Source organism: Ochotona princeps, chromosome X (assembly GCF_030435755.1).
Source record: "Ochotona princeps isolate mOchPri1 chromosome X, mOchPri1.hap1, whole genome shotgun sequence".
Taxonomy (NCBI): domain Eukaryota; kingdom Metazoa; phylum Chordata; class Mammalia; order Lagomorpha; family Ochotonidae; genus Ochotona; species Ochotona princeps.
In genome coordinates, this window is record NC_080865.1 from 105966225 (window position 1) to 105982472 (window position 16248).

At 50.6% G+C, this 16248-nt stretch overlaps 1 protein-coding gene across 6 annotated transcripts; it reads left to right on the forward strand.

The window, feature by feature from the left end:
* The first annotated feature begins 3601 nt into the window (after positions 1-3601).
* ZNF275 (zinc finger protein 275) lies at positions 3602-16015 on the forward strand. Of its 6 annotated transcripts, none has more exons than XM_004598890.2 (6): positions 3602-3802; positions 5796-5872; positions 12171-12262; positions 12730-12838; positions 13409-13510; positions 14156-16015. In XM_004598890.2, the coding sequence occupies exons 2-6, from the start codon at positions 5845-5847 to the stop codon at positions 15310-15312; spliced, it is 1488 nt and encodes a 495-aa protein (XP_004598947.1). In that variant the 5' UTR covers positions 3602-3802; positions 5796-5844; the 3' UTR covers positions 15313-16015. The 6 variants fall into 6 exon arrangements, with proteins under 6 accessions (XP_004598947.1, XP_058514615.1, XP_058514613.1 ...); XM_058658630.1 differs by having other exon boundaries at positions 3619-3733; XM_058658631.1 differs by lacking the exon at positions 3602-3802 and adding an exon at positions 3822-3964.
* Positions 16016-16248: the final 233 nt, after the last annotated feature.

Sequence of the window (16248 nt, forward strand, 5' to 3'; positions counted from 1 at the left end):
TTCATCAAAATTCAGGATTGTGTCCTTCAACAAACACTTCTAGGAACATGAAAAGGCAAAGTTGCCACTCTAAGAAAATATTTGTAATAGACTATTACGAGGGAAATATCCCTCTACTGTGTTATCCAGTTATACAGATTCTCTGTATTTCCCTGACATACAAGTGACCATATGTCTGTGTGAAGACTCATACATGAAGCTTCATAGCACAGATAACTGTAGTGGCCTCAATTGATATCTGCCCAAATATCTATCATCGGATGACTGGATTAATGCATTATGGCACATACACATAGCAGAATATCATTCAGCAATAGAAAGGAACACACTTGATGGGCACTTCAACATGGATTAGTGTCTGCTAGGGTCTCTCAGTGTGTCTCCAAATTTTGTAGGCTGAATCTTGAACCTGAAGGTGATGGCATGAGGAGACAGAGCCCGATGGAAATGATGAAGTTGTACGGCATTAATGACCTGGTAGAAAGAGACCTGAAAGCTGCCTGATACTGACTTGCCCTAACATCACTTCTGCCACATGAGGACCAACAAGAAGGCAATAGCTGGGGTGTGGAGAGTTGCCCTAACAAGCCACGGATTTGCTGGCAGATTACCCATTGGACTTACCGGTTCCTTAAATGGTAAAAGGCACACAATCTGTAATGCTTGTCAACTGCCTAGTAAGTGCGGTCTGGGATTCAGTGGTCGGGAAGTCTAGGATCGAGGTACTGGCATTTGGTGTCTGATAGGAGCCTTCTCCCTGGGTCCTCTACGGAGCTCTGGGCCCACATGTACAGTGCATTGTGGGGGTGGAGTTTGCTCAAAGCCCATGGCCGGCTCTTTTATAAGGGCCTTCGACTCTCACAGCAGGCAGGAGTCTTCACGGCCTAATCCTCTCTTCAAGGTCCCACCTCCTAATGCAATCCCACCAACAGCACTAGCATTTTGGAGGGGCGATATCCAAATCACAGCACTAAGTCAAACAGTTTGTTACAGTAACATCAAGAGATTAAAGATAGTTGTTAAGTAATATTCTTGAGTAAAAGGAACCAACCAGAAAAGAATATTTATTGTTTCAGGATATATATTTCAAATCTAGAACATGCAAACTCCAGTAGTGTGACAGAAATCAAGTCAGTGGCTGCCTGAGAATACACAAGAGACTAATCGCACGAGGAAACCTGGAGAGCGATGGATATGCTTGTTTCCTTGATGGCTTCATAGTTGTGTGCATTTGTATTAAGCCTTATTAAATCAGTTGAAATAAGTACAGTTACTATATGTCAAACATGCCTCAATAGTCCTGAGATTTTTTTTAAGATTTATTTTATTTTTATTGGAAAGTCAGATATGTAGAGAGGAAGATCTTCCGTCTGATGATGCACTCCCCAAGCAGCCGCAACGGACAGAGCTGCACCAATCTGAAGCCAGGAGCAGGTGCAGGGTCCCAAGGCTTTGGGCCATCCTCCACTGCCTTTCCCAGGCCACAGGCAGGGAGTTGGATGGGAAGTGTGGCTGCCAGGACATAAATTGGCACCCATATGGGATCCTGGGGCATGCAAGGCGAGGACTTTAACCACCAGGCTACCACGCTGGGCCCCGTGAGATTTTTTTTTTTTAAACAAAAACCATACCCACTAGTAAATGATAAAATGGTAAACAAGTGCACCAAATTGGGCCTACTTCTTAATGACACAAATGGAAACGCAAAAATGACCAGTTCTTCACATAAAAGCTAACTCAATGTGATTAGTCATCAGGGACATCATAACTGAAATCCTAATGAGATATCACTCTACACCCACTTGGATGGCTAAAAATAAAGCATGACAACCTCAAGCATTGATGAGCTTGGGAAAGAAAAGGAACTCATACATATTTTTGATGGGAACACAAATGGCACAACCACCTGACAAATATCCCAGCCAGACCGTGACATGGCAATACTCCTCCGCGGTGTTTACCCAAGAAAAATGAAAGTATATATTCACACAAAACGTGTACAAAATATTGATGTGATTTCATTTATGCTAGTCCAAATCGAAACTGCCCAAATGATAAAACTAGTGAATGAATGAACCAACCACATCCCCACTAATCAAATGAAAGAAACAGAAACTCATCCAACAAAATAAATCCCAAAACAGCACACTAAGTGAAAGACTGTACAGACCAAATGGAATACACTTTATGACTCTATTCATAAGAAATACTAATTGTTCAAAATGAGGGGAAACTAGAAAGGTGGCTCTGTGTGGACTTTGGGGGTATTGGAAAAGGGCACAACGGAAGTTTCTGGGCACTGATAGTGTTTTGTACCATTTCTTAAATATTTCTTTATTTGAAAGGCAGAGTGACAGAGAGGGAGAGGCAGACAAAGTTAGCAGAGTGATATATTCTATCTTCTGGTTCACTCTCCAAGTGATCAAAACATCCAGCGCTGGCCCAGGGCCAGGCTAAAAGCCAAACACTCCATCTGGGTTGTCCATGTGGCCAGCAGGGACCCCAAGTACTTGTGCCATCATCCGTTAGCTTTTCAGGTGTATTAGGGGGAAGCTGACTTGGAAGCAGAGCAGCCAGGACTTCAATATACATTTTGATATGGGATGCCAGCACCACAAGTGGTAGCTTAATCCATTGTGCCGCAACAGTGGTCGCAGTGTTGAGAATGCCTATAGGGTTTGGCATATACATTTGTCCAAACTCACCACACCTGATACTGAAGACTTACGCGTTGCCCTCAATGTAAATTTTACTCTCCTCCCCGCCCCCCGCAAAAGGCAGTAAGTAAGTACGGATCACTAGTTAACGCCACACATGCTGAAAGGGTTGTGCGTACTGCAACTTACCTGAAAAGGCATCAGTAAAATAAGGAAAACCAAGCCCATGGAGCACCATGCGAACTGGAGAATATTAATCACTGCTACGTGGATACCCTTCTTTGCGGTTTTCAGTATGTTGCTACTCTTTCTTGATAACACGAGAAACATGTCATCTAATGAACACAATTGTTACAGGAAAATTGAAAAAGTTCATTTTAATCTCTCTTGCTTATTTGTTAGGTGTTTACTTGTTGATTGTGTACTCGCTCCCTATAAACAAACATGTAACTGCCACATGAGCCCTAAGGCGTCAAATGTGTGGCCTCATAGGTCAGGCAAGCTTGGCCCACGGTTATGTTTCCTGCCTGCCTACCGAGGGTTTACATACTTGTTGACTGGGTGAGGAACTTCCATCCCTCCGGCGAGGGTCTGAGTTGTATTTGGCTTTGCCCTCCCTTCTGATCCTCACATCCACCTCATGTTAAAGGTATCCAAGGAGAAGCGGGCCTTTCCATTCCTCTGTTCCGTTTCCTTCTTCGTCTGCTTGTCAGTTTGTCCACTGGGTCCCTCTTTGATTCCTTCCTTGGTGTATTCATCCCAGTCTTCAGCCGCACCCCCAAGGTCTCCCCGGACCCGCCTCCCTGGTCCGCTCTGCCCAGCCCCACCCCAATCACGCCCCTTCCTCGTCCCGCCCCCTCTCTGGGCCAATCGGAGTCGACCAACCGGGCGGGGCGGGGGGCGGGGCGGGGCCTGGCTCCTTCTGTACCCCAGGCGGCGCCCGCGGCTCCGGAAACGTGCGCTGCCGGGCTGCTGGGTTCATCCCCGCGCTGTCGGCTCCGTGGCGCTTCCTGCCACGCCGGGCCTGGCCGGGCCGCGTTAGCGCAGCTCCGCCGAGGATCGGGCGTGGGCTGTCCGTAAGTGTGGATGAGCTACCGAGCCGCAGGAGGATGTGCCGGTGACGCGAACGAGTGTGCCGGACGGAGGTGATAGTGCCAGCACAAGGATGTGCGGGCCCGAATGTGCAGGGCCGCGGGAGGATGTGCTGGGGGACGCGCGAGAATGTGCTGTGGTGCGGGGCGTCTCGGCCGGTGGGGAACTGCTTGGTCTTGAGGCTGGCTGGAGAGGCATTCCGGTGCGGATGGCTGGTACGGCGAGGCCCTTGCAGGCCTTCCTGCGGCGGGCAGGGATCGGAGGCCAAGAGCGGGAATCGCGGTTGTTCCAAGGCCTAAGTTTCTCTTTCGGGGATGCTAAGGGATGGGAACTGGTGTGGATCCCAAAGAGAGTACGCCCGGCCAAGTGCAATGAAGGCCAACGGGAAAGGGAGTTCTGGGGGAGGGGGTGGTGATTAAGGGACTTTTCCCGCAGTTCAAGGGGGTGGGGACGTCTCCTGTCGAAGATGCCCCTCCTTTCCATTTGGATGGGGGTCCAGCCTCAGCTTGATGGATTGGTGTGGTGGGAGGCCTGGGAACCTAGAGCCAGAGAGTTGGGGGATGGGCTCGAGGGAAGGGACAACCCTTGCTAGAGGGCCCTCTGCCTTAACAGTGCTTTTCCTCTAGCCCTCGTGGGGGCCACCTTCTCCCTTTATAGCAACCCCCTCCCCCAACTCTGTTGCTGGCTTCTGTAGTATATATTTGGGTCATTAATTACATGCCTTTTTACACACACACACACACACACACACACACCCCACTCGCCTAGTGCCCAAAGCCCATGGTCCCTTTCAAACGCCACCACCACCCTGCCCCCGGCCACTGCTGGCTCTCTTCCTGAAGGTCCCGCCCTGCTCCAAGTGCACCCTCTAGCCAGCCTTGGCCTAGCCAGGCAAGTGTCTGTCCCCTTGGCCAGTGAAACCTTTGCTTCCCAGCCTCAGCCCGGACATTTCTCCTCTGCAAGAGGATTTGGGATGAGGTTGCAGGCTCCCCCTCCCCCACCCCATGGGCCTCAACTTAGAAACAACTTGCACAGTGTCTGGCACAGTTTAGGCCGTTCCATGAAACTGTTCCTGGCTCTATATTTAGAACCCTGGTGGCCAGTGATTCCTAGCCTCCCCTCAGTGAGGAACCCCTTCCCAGAGCTGCCAGAAAGCCTGAGTTCTCATCCGGAGACTGCGAGAAGTTGGGTTCCCATGGTAGGAGGCCCAGGGCAGGTGGGCAGGGGTTGTGCACATGGAGTTGTGGGAGTGCTTGCTGAGGAGTGCAGATTCCTTTGAGCAGGCAAACCTGTTCACTGTGCCATTTGTGTGCCAAGCGAACTCCAAAAGAGATTGTTAGCCCAGTGGTACAGCCCTTTTCTATAACCTGCCTGGGCTCCTGGGGACCTGGGTAGCATCCCACCACCATATCTCCCAGTTTAGAAGCATTACTATCTAACCAGCATAACATAAGCAAAGCTATACATACTTACGTTGTATTTTGATTTTTAGTAGGATGCCATGTGTCGTCTTGGGGAAATGTGAACATAAACCTTTATGCAGTCAACTACAACAAACACTACAAAATCCCCTTCTGGTCTACCTTCTGGCTTTTTATAGAAGGAAAAGGAGGTGGAAACCTAAACACAGAGAGACAGGTGCCCGGGCAAAGTGAGAGAGGAAACAGATGCCTTCCCACCCACGCATGCAAAAAAAGACACACGCAGACACAAGTATCCCCAGAGAGACACTTTCCTGGTAAGCCATCCTGCTTTTGGCCCTATAGGATTCTGCTACTTGGAGTGATAGCCTGCTTGTGCAATACGGCCCGGGCCCCATTGGGACCTGTACTCCTGCCCCCTGGCAACACAGAGACCAGCATCCACTGAGGCCCAGGGGCTCAGCTCAGCAGTTTGCGGTTGGGTCCTGGCCTGGCTGGGGCGGTTGGGGGTGTCGCAGTTCGTGCTCAGTCTTCTGCAGTTGAACACCGATCCTGCAGCACAACAGGCTCTGTGAAAGTGCACGTGAGTCTGCTTCTGTTCACTCAGATTGTTTCCTTCCAACAGGTGGGAGCTTCCCTGCCGGACAGAGTGCTTGGATCTCTTATAAAGCACAATGAGTCATCCGTCAGTGTCTCTGTTGGGTAAGTCTGGGTATTCACAGCCCACATCTGCTGGTCTGAAGGCATGCGCATTAGTGTTGCTAAGTTGTCCTGGCCAGAGGCAGTTCTCTCACACAGAACAGGACAGACAAGAGATCCACTAAGGAGACTTGGGACTCCAGGGGATCCTTGGCACGGAGAGGAAACCTCCAAGGATACTTAGAGCTATTTACTCTGGGCCACAATTCACCTGTTGCCTTCTGGATAAGTTCAGGCTTCGAGGCTATGCCATTCTGCTAAAGGAGTAGAGTCCAGATGTTTCTGGCACCCCTTAGAAGCTTCTGGAACTTACAGATGCAGGTTTGTGTGGCCCTGCTGCCTCTCTTTCTCCCACTGCCCAGGGAAGGAAGGTACACATCAGGGAAAGTAGCTCTCTGCACAGTGTGTGGATTAGGCGACGGCTGATCTTTTCGGCTCAGGAACACTTGTGCTAGAGCTAGATGTTGTGAGTGGCCCAAGCCCAAATGCCACCAGAAGACACCTGATCACTCACCAGGCTGCTTTTTGTCTCTGTTGACTTCAGCTCTTGATTTCCATCTTTTTCAGATCAAACTCAAGTGATTATTTTGGGTCTCTTATCATTTCTGATTCATCCCATGCAGAATATTTGATTTCAGTAAGCTGATTAAACCTCACAAGGTGATCTAAAGCACATAACAGAAAGCTACATCCCTTCACGTGAGCTCTAGTGCTTTAGAAAGCATAATTTTTCAGTGTCACTCAGGTTAATGTTGACATCATTGTTTTCCATGTTTGTTCAATAGCTATAACATGTGTGGTGCTAAGTCCAGTGTGGAAACCACAGTTGATCTTGACAAGGCCTGTATTTTCTGGGACTTGATATTCTTTGTAGAGTTGTCCCCAGGTTCCATTTAAAGTAGGAGGGTAACACTTTTAACACTGGGACTTGGAGATTTGTTTTCCCATAGTATTTCTGCAGCTTGTATTGCCCAATTGTAAGTCAGAGTGCACCTTACAAGCTTTGGAGTGTGCTTTTTTGCCATGAGTGAAGTGTCTCCTGCCCAAGGTCAGCATTCCCCTTGGTGTGCACTGGGTTCACTAGATTTCTTTTCATGTTCTGTTTGAAATTGCTTTGACCTTGGTGCTCCAAGATCCTCTTTGGGAAAGCTGTGGACAGCTGCATTTGTCTCTTTGGTCCCAGCATCCAGCTTCTTTTCCAGATCACCTTCACCACTTTAAAGGAGAACAGTGGGGCAATGTGGATTCTAAGTACTCTGCTTAGCTCCAGGATTGAGGATAATTTTAGTAGTAACCACAGTGGAACTTAGCTTGCATTCTATTTGTTATGATCCCCTTTGCTTCTCCTGACACTGTTTTACCCGAGACATGTGGTTAGTTCTGCACAGTTTAGCTTCATTTTGAGAAAGCAGGCCCTGCTTTTTCCTGTTTTCATGAGCACTTTCCAAGTTATCCCTGTGTGTCCAGAGGACCCATTATTGTGGGTGCTGATCACGTAGCTGCTGAGAGCAAAAGTGCTCTCAAGCTTCAGTGCCCCAGGTGAGCTGGTGCAGGAAAAGCCTCTCACACTACTACCTGGCAAAAGATGAGAACAATTCCTTTCCATTCAGTTGCACAGAACACTTCAGGAGGATCTTCTTGATGAAATCTGGTGACTCCTAAGAACTCTGTGTGTGTGTGTGTGTGTGTGTGTGTGTGAGAGAGAGAGAGAGAGAGAGAGAGAGAGAGAGAGAGAGAGAGGCGGCCTATGTTGCATCAAGAGGATCTGTGATGGAGTGTTCACACAAGGACTCAAATGCAGTTCCCAAATGCACCCTGCCAGGCTGTCTCCTGATTAGGGCCTGCCGTGAGGGGGAAACCTAATTAGTTTTCTTCTTGCTTGGGTACCTTGCAAAGTCACCAGTCTTGGAACTGGACCTCAAGCAAGTTCCTTGGCTTCTTGGATGCTTGGTTTCTTCCGTGGGCAGTTGAGCAGTAACGAGCATAGGTGGCAATAATTCAATTATGTCAAGGGAGGTGCCCAGCACCCGGTGCATGTGCTCAGTGCTCCCTACATGGAAGTGTGCTCCATTGAAGGCATTCCTCCCAGTTACCCTAGAATGTCTCACATGCACACTGGATTCCAGAGCTGTGGGGTTCTAGGATGACCAGGAAAGGGGAGGCCCCTGTCATGGGGGAACTAATCTTTCTCCTGGGGGGAGTCAAGTAAGAACAGAAGTTTTCAGTTAGTGCCAATGCAGTGAACAAATCGCCATAGACTTGGAGAGTGGAGATGTTTTGAAGTGGTGACATTTGACATGAGGCCTAAATTCTTACAAGGCAATGCCTGTGATAAGCTATAGGTGTGGTGTTCTTGGCATGTGCACATGCCTCAAGGGCCACAGTCTCTGCACATCTAGGACTGAGTGACAGCTGTCGTTTCTGCATGAAGGGACAAAGAGGAGAGGTACAGAATGTACAATTGGCAGGCTGGGCCAGGGCCTCAGGGATGGGAGTTGTAAAGGTCTTAGGCTGCTGGCCTGAGGACAGCCAAGAAAAAGCTGTAATAGGTCATCTTCTCAGAGAGCACATGCACGACCCTCTCTCTGTTCCATTGGGCAGCCCAGATCACTGTCAATTGGAGGGGAACTACCTAAATGATTTCTGACCATTTCGTTTGGTATTGGAGGTGAAAGTCAAACCAGATACCAGATGTATACCCTAGCCCATGACAGTGGCATTCACCGAGAGCTTGCTGCTGAGCCCCTGGAGATTAACCCACGCACTGGGGGCCTCCTGTGCCAGGCAGCAAAGTGGGAACAGGGCTTGTGTAGACTTTGCACACCTGCCCTGGGAGTAGCCCAGAGATGCAGTGCCTCGACCCTTGCTCCAGCTTCTGGGCCCTCTCCCGTCATTCACTGCCCACAGACTCCCAGCAGCTCCTCTCCCCTTGAGTTTAAGTTTGCCATCTCGCTACCTTCTTCCATTTGTTCCATCTGTTCCTGTTCCCTGTGTTCTTTCTCTTGGGTTATTTTTTAGTATTGCATTCTATCTTCACTTTTGGCTTATTAGTCTGCATCTGAGTCTTTTTTAAAAATATGGAACACGTTCTTTAAAGGTGGATTTTGTTACTTAAAAGGCAAGGTAACTGATGGAAAGATCTCCCATCTGCTGGTTCGCGGCCCTGTATCTGAGTCTCGAAGGCCTTGCTGAAACACATAATCACATTTTGCACCTACATACATTGGAGTCAAGCCAGAATCATTTGCGAGGAGCTCCACTTGGGTCTTCCACGTGGGTGCAGGTTGCCCATGAACCTGGGTCATCCGCTGCTGCTTTTCCAAGCATATTAGCAGGGGGCTGCATTGAAAGTGCAGCAGCTGGAACTCGAAGCAGCATTTTGCTGTGGGATGTCACTGTCGTGGGCAACAAGCTTAACCAGTGTGCCGCAGCACCGGCCCTGCACCTGAGTCTCAAAGGCCTTGCGGAAACGCATAGTCATGTCTTACAGCTACATGCATTTCACACTCCACACTATCCTGTTATGATTTTCACTTTAAATGCTCAATTCCTCCTTGAACATTTAACAATGAAGAGGACACAAGTGTTTTGTTTCCCCACATATCGATAGTGCTGGCGTTCCTCACACTTTCGTGCAGACCCAGGTTCCCATCTCGCATCGTTTTCCTCCTCCTGAACAACCTGCTTGAGTAGTTATCATAGTACACAGCTGTTACTGAGGAAGTGTCTTGTCTTCAAAATAGTTTTATTTTGCCTTCATTTTTGAACTATACTTTCTCTGAATATAGTATTCTAGATTGATCTCTTTTTATTTTAACACTTTAAAAATGTCATTTGGGCCAGGCAGTGTGACACAGCGAATTTAAGGTGCCGTTTGGGACACCTTGCCCCGGATCAGGGTGCCTGATTCGAGTCCTGCCTTCTCCCCTTCTGATCCAGTTTCCTGCTAATGCCATGTTGGGAGGTAGTAGCTTAATGATTCAAGTACTTCAGTATCTGCTACCCTTGAGGGAAACCCAGATGGACTTCCTGGCTCCTGACTTAGTCTGGCCCAGCCCTGGTTGCTGCAGGGATTTGGAGAGTGATCCAGCAAGTTCTCAGTCTGTCTAGTTCTCCCGCTCTTTCTCTTTTTTTTTAAGATTGATTTCTTTCAAAGGCAGAGTTACAGAGACAGAGATTTTCCATCTACTGGTCCACTCCCTAGAGGGCCACAATAGTGGGAGCTGGCTCAGTCCAAAGCCAGGAGCCAGGAGCTTCCTCTGGGTTTCCCACATGGATGCAGGGGCCCACGGGCTTAAGCCACTCTCTGCTGATTTCACAGATACGTTAACAAAGAGTTGGATCAGAAATGGATCAACCGGGACATGAAACGGCAACTATATGAGATCCTGGTGCTTGCAGGCAGTTGCTTAACCCACTACTCTACAATGCCAGTTACTTGCATTCTTGTTACCCTTCAAATACATGATAATAGTAAAATATGATCATACTTAATAAATAATTTAATAAAGAATAAATAGTAATAGGCAACTCATCTTATGATTGCTCCTCTATATGCAGCAGCATTTCTTTCTCAGGCTGCTTCTAAACAACTTTGTCACTGGTGTTCAGCAACCGGATTATGACATCTTTTGAAGTCTTGCACAGGGTGGTGGGCTGCTTGGAGCTGTGAGTTGATAGTTAGCATCAGAGATGGGAATTTTTTCGGTCATTATTTCTCAGCCATGCTTTTGAGCCCTGCCACCTTCTCCTCATATTCTCGGAGTTCATCCATGTTGGCATCAAACCACTTCATTTTCTCTCTAGGTCACTGAGAGATTATTTGCTGAAAGACTTTTTCTGCATGTAAGGATCCTTACATCCCCCAGGGGATCCTAGAGCACCTGGGCCACCTTTCGTCTCTTCACGTACCCTAGGACCTGTTCACCTTGCAGCTACCTGGTCTTTCCTTTTCTTTTTTAAAGATTTCTTTATTTCTTATATTTGTAAATCATAATGATAAGAGTCGGGAGGACAAAAGCAAGTGATGAGAAAGAGATACTTCCTCTGGTGATTCACTCCCCAAATGGCTGCAGTAGCTGCACTGGAGCTAGGCTGAAACTGGGAGCTGGACCTCCAGCCGCATCTGCTACGTAGGCGTCTGAGCTTCAAGTCTAGAGCTGTTTTCTGCATTAGCAGGGAATTGGATTGGAAGTGGAGCAGTCAGGACTTGAACGGGCACTCCTGTGTGGGATGCCGATATTGCAGACGGCAAGTTAACATACTGTGCCACAGTGCTAGTCCATGCTGGTCCTTCTTTGCTCAGCCTTTTGGAGTTTCCACTGTCTGCATGCAAGGCTTAACTGTCAGGAGGGAGCAAGGGGGCCAATATGCAGGTTCGTTTCCCTTCTCTGAAACTTGCTACTCCGGTTACCTGCGTCAGCCTGAGTGCTGCTCTATGTCTCTTCAGCTTGGTGAAGCCACTGAACCCATTTGGCAACTGGAGATTGTCTCCTGGGCGGTGATAAAGCTCACTGCCCCCATTTGTTTGTATTCTCTCAGGGATCGTCATGTCGTGCGTCTGAGAACTAGTGTCACATATATTTCCTGTGGCTTTCCATTGGTTCATGCGTCTGCCCATCCCGCTCACCATGACATCTGGAAGAGCTGGATTTTAGAGCCTTGAGCAGAAGTGCTTCCCTTTCATTCAGTTCGGCCTTGTGTGCACTGGAGGCAGGACAGGAAGTGTGCTCAGTGGCTTGTGAGGCTCCGACAGCTCCAGTGCGACCAGAGACCCTTTTGTGCATTGGACAGTTTGGAAGGCGAAGGGAATTTGCACATACTGTTCATAACTTGCATTTAGTATTGTGGTGTTTGCAGAGCTTGGCTTCGATCCTCGTTTTTCCAGCTGCTGTGGTCAGCTCTTCATCTTGCTCGGTATGTGAGAAGTGGCTTGCTGAATTCACTTGCTGAATTCTTCAGTGGATGCAGCTTTTGAGACTCTCAGTGCTGGCCAGGAAACCCTGCTTCTTGCTCTCCCCCGCCTCTTTTTCCTCCAGTGGCCAGCCTGGGTTTTTGTTGCCTCGTGAACCTTCCAGGTTTACTGTACAAGACCTCTGGCCAACCTCTCTCTGAGTGCTGCTCTCTGTGCCAGTTACCCTGCCAATGTCTTCACCCAGCTGGCCTAGGCCACCATAAATTTGCCTTCTCTAGACTCCTCTGACTTGTTCCATCAGCCCAGGGCAAAGGAAGTCCTGAGCATCATCCCAGGGAACCAGGACACAGAGCTATTGTCACTCATGGCTTTTTTCACTTTCCTTAGCGCCACCTGCTCCCCAAGGTCTTGCCCTCCCCCAGGACGGAGCCCCAAGAACCCAGGTCCTGGCAGTCCCTCTTGAGATGCCAGAGGCCCAGGTGAGCTGTGCTTCCCTCTGCCTTGCTTGGGATTCTGCCCCTGCTCTCTGATGCCAGCCTTGTCCTCTGCTCCTGCTCCAGCATGACACTCAGCAGGCTGCGAACCCCAACTGCTGCCTGCCTGCCTGCCTGCCCATCCTTTACTGCTACCCTGGAGGCCACCCAGCAGCAGCACCCACTTGCCTTGTAATTCCCGTTGTATAGGTGGGAAGCTAGGTTTCCATCCAGGGAAGTGAATGAACTATGCTGCCCTGAGCCACTGTGGGCCAGCAGGGTCCCAGGCCTGGGTCTCCTAGCTCTTGGTCAGTTTCTCTTTCCAGAACTTCGCGCAGCTGTGCTTGGATCTGCATACTAGCAGTGCAGTCTCATTCCAGGCCCTCTCCCCTCTGGCCTCGGCCTTCCTAGCACCTCCGCTGTCTCACTGTGTACTCGACAGAAAGACTGACTATCCCTGGGGCTTCTTTCAGGGCTTGGTGACAGTTGATGAAGTGGCATGGTGCCTCACAAAAAGAGAGTTGTTGAGGCTTGATCCAGAGCAGAGGACACTGGCACATTACAGGAATGTGGCCTCCGTGGGTAAGGATGCCCCACCCCCTCCCCAGATGGGCATGTACTCACACACATGAAAACTGCCTTGGCCCCTCAGTGGTGGGGAGACGTAGTGTCTGCCACACTCAGCATCTCGAACCGACAGGAAGTTCCCCAACTCCTCACACATGAAGAGGAACCCTGTGGTCTTCTATTAGCCTTCTGCCATAACTTAGACTGTGGGTCACACAGATTTCTTGGCCATTTGTTCTGGGCTAACTGAGGGCATGATCAACCCTTGTTCATGCTTCAGGGAGCCTGCGTGCATGAGGTGAGGAGAGAGTAGTAGTGGGGTCAGACCTGGGAGTTGAGGGAGAGCCCATTATCTAGTCTATGGCCCCTAGGGCCATGAGCAAGAAGCAAGTAGGGTGGATAACCCCCTGCATGTCCAGGTAGACCCAGTGCCTGCCTTCCTCTCGCTCCCACAAGGAGCCTGTCCTTAGGAAACAGAGTTGAACTGCATGAATGCCCGTCCTGGGGTTCCAGTCAGCCCAGTGGCTGAGCGCTGAGATGTCATCTCCGGATGCCCCTATAGTCTCCACCCTTTTCTGCCTACAGGAGGTCCTGTTCTGAACCCTGCCTTGGTCCCTCAGCTGGCACAAGGGCAAGTGCTGTTGGCACCAGACCCAGCTCTCAACACAGATCGTGCTACACAGTTTGGTGAGTGAAAAAGAAACCTGAACAGGTTGGCCTAGTGGTGTAACAAGCTAAGCCTCCATCTGTGGTGCCTGCATCCCGAATGGGCACCAGTTCAAGTCTTGGCTTTGCCACTTCCCATCTAGGTCTCCCAGCTGGTGCCTGGGAAGTCAGTGGAGGATGGCCCAAGTCCCTGGGCACCTGTACCCACATGGGAGACCTGGATGAAGTTCCTGACTTTAGCCTGGCTCTGTTCTAGCCATGGCAACCATTTGGGGAGTGAGCCAACAGACAGATCTGTTTCTCTGTCTCTCCCTCTTTCTCTCCTACTCTCCCTTTCCAAAGAATAAATTTTTACTTTAAAAAAAGGAAAAAAAAAAAACTCTGAAGAAATTGCAGGGAGGCCCAGCTTAGCTTGTGGGAGTGAACATTCGGTTGGAGGAATCAGGTGAGCTCTTAGATGGAGCTGGTCCCTGTTGAGAGCCTGTGTAGGCTTTTAAGAAGCAGCCATAGGTGCTAGTCCAGGGCGGGGATGGCCCCCTGGGGCCCCTGTGCCATCCTCACTCCGAGCAGCTTCCAGCAGGGAAGGGGAGTGGGACCTGCGGCAGAAGGTGGACCTTGCCTCTACCTCCTCCGCCCGCTAATAACCCTGTGTGCTTGACATTTCAGGCCGCAGCTCTGTGATCCAGCACCACACGATGGGTGAGGAAGCTCAGCCCCAGGAAATGGCGCCCGCCAGCTGCCCGAGGGCCAGTGACCCCAGCACTGAGGTCAAAGCGAATGGGGACTTGGAGGGCAGGGGAGGGAGCCACCAGGACGGGCCCATAGAGCATCACTTTGCATGTAAGGAGTGTGGGGACACTTTCCGGCTGAAAGTGCTCCTCGTTCAACATCAGAGAGTTCACAGAGAGGCCAAGAGCTGGGAGTGTGGCGATTGTGGGCAGCTCTTCCGTGGGCTGGCCGAGCTTAACGAGCACAAGAAGGACCACGTGGCCGCCGAGCCCCGGCCTGGGCCCAGCTGGGCGCTGGAGGATGCAGTGGCCAAGAGGGAGCAGCTAGAGAGGGAGGCCAAGCCCTTCGAGTGCACAGAGTGCGGGAAGCGCTTTAAGAAGAACGCGGGTCTGAGCCAGCACCTGCGGGTGCACAGCCGCGAGAAGCCCTTTGACTGCGAGGAGTGTGGCCGCTCCTTCAAGGCCGATGCGCACCTTGTCCGTCATCAGAAGTTGCACAACTCTGACAAGCCATTCGCCTGCCGGTCATGCAGCCGGGATTTCCTGGATCGCCAAGAGCTGCTCAAGCACCAGAGGGCGCACACTGGTCATCTGCCATTCGACTGCGACGACTGCGGCAAGTCCTTCCGCGGTGTCAGCGGCCTGGCTGAGCACCAGCGCATCCACAGTGGGGCCAAGCCCTATGGCTGCCCGCACTGCGGCAAGCTCTTCCGCCGCAGCTCTGAGCTCACCAAGCACCGGCGCATCCACACAGGCGAGAAGCCTTACGCATGTGGCCAGTGTGGCAAGGCATTCCGCCAGAGCTCCAGCCTGCTGGAGCACGCACGTATCCACAGCGGTGAGCGGCCCTACGCATGTGGCGAGTGCGGCAAGGCCTTCCGTGGGCCCTCTGACCTCATCAAGCACCGGCGCATCCACAGTGGACTAAAACCCTACGAGTGCGACAAGTGCGGCAAGGCTTTCCGCAGGAGCTCTGGCCTCAGCCGCCACCGACGCATCCACAGCGGATCACGGCGCTGCGAGTGCAGCGAGTGTGGCCGCGTGTTCAAGCGGCGCTCCGCGCTGCAGAAGCACCAACCGAGCCACCGCGAGTAGGCGGGAAGGGTTCCCTGGGGCTCCGGGGCCTGGTCAAAGGAGATGAAGTTGCATCGCGCTTGTGTATCTTAGCGTCTGGAAAAGGGTGAAACCGATCTCTACTGCCACCAGCAATTTCTACGTGTACACGTTGTCCATTGTGCCCATCGAGAATAGCTTTTGCATTGTGAGTTCCAGTGGTGAGGGGTTCGTGACAGCAAGCACCAGCGACAGTGCATGCAGGCAAGGGAGGGGGCTGGGCGGGGCGGCAGCTGCAGGCTCCCCCTCCCCCTCAGGGAAACAAACCCAGCTGTGCAGCCTTGAAGTTACTCGCTAGCATGAGACACTGACTACCCCCACCCCTGCCTCAGCAGGTTGCCGCAGAGGTTTTTGGCCTACTTGAATTTTTAAATTTGTAGGGATGTAAATATGATGCTCAGATATCTTCTAATATTTAATTTATTAATGCAGTGATACATACATACATATTGTAAATCGCTTATTATATAGAATAATATATTGATTGAGAAGAAACCCTTTTTTGCCCGCTCCTTTTCAGAAACTTCTATGCTGACTCCTGCCGTGAGTTCTGACTTCACCGTCCTTGCCTACAGGGAGCCGCCTTTGAGCAGTCAGTTTCAAAACGTGACAGCACTGGGACAGTCACTGCAGGGAGCTTGCCTGGGAGGCCTCCTCCAGGCAGCTGAGCAGAGGCATACGCCCTTCTGGTGACGTCTATGTCTTGTGGCCTGTAACTGTACAGCAAAGCCCCTGAAGGCAGTGCTGCTCCAGATGACCTAGAAAAGGCCTTCCAAAAAGCATCTAAAAGCTCTGGTTGTGAGGTCACACTCCTAGTGCAAATTGCTGAATTTTATGTCCTTGTCTAAAGCAGTTCAAACCATTTCAATCCTGAGACCCCTGCAGGGGTCCAAAGCTTAGAAAGCCATCTGCTGTGGT

Excerpts from the sequence above, each read along its gene's own strand:
- ZNF275 (XM_004598890.2), top strand. The coding sequence starts at position 5,845 with ATGAGTCATCCGTCAGTGTCTCTGTTGG. Across the intron at positions 5,873-12,170 it reads TCCGTCAGTGTCTCTGTTGG|CGCCACCTGCTCCCCAAGGT; the intron begins GTAAGTCTGGGT and ends CACTTTCCTTAG. Across the intron at positions 12,839-13,408 it reads CAGGAATGTGGCCTCCGTGG|GAGGTCCTGTTCTGAACCCT; the intron begins GTAAGGATGCCC and ends TTCTGCCTACAG.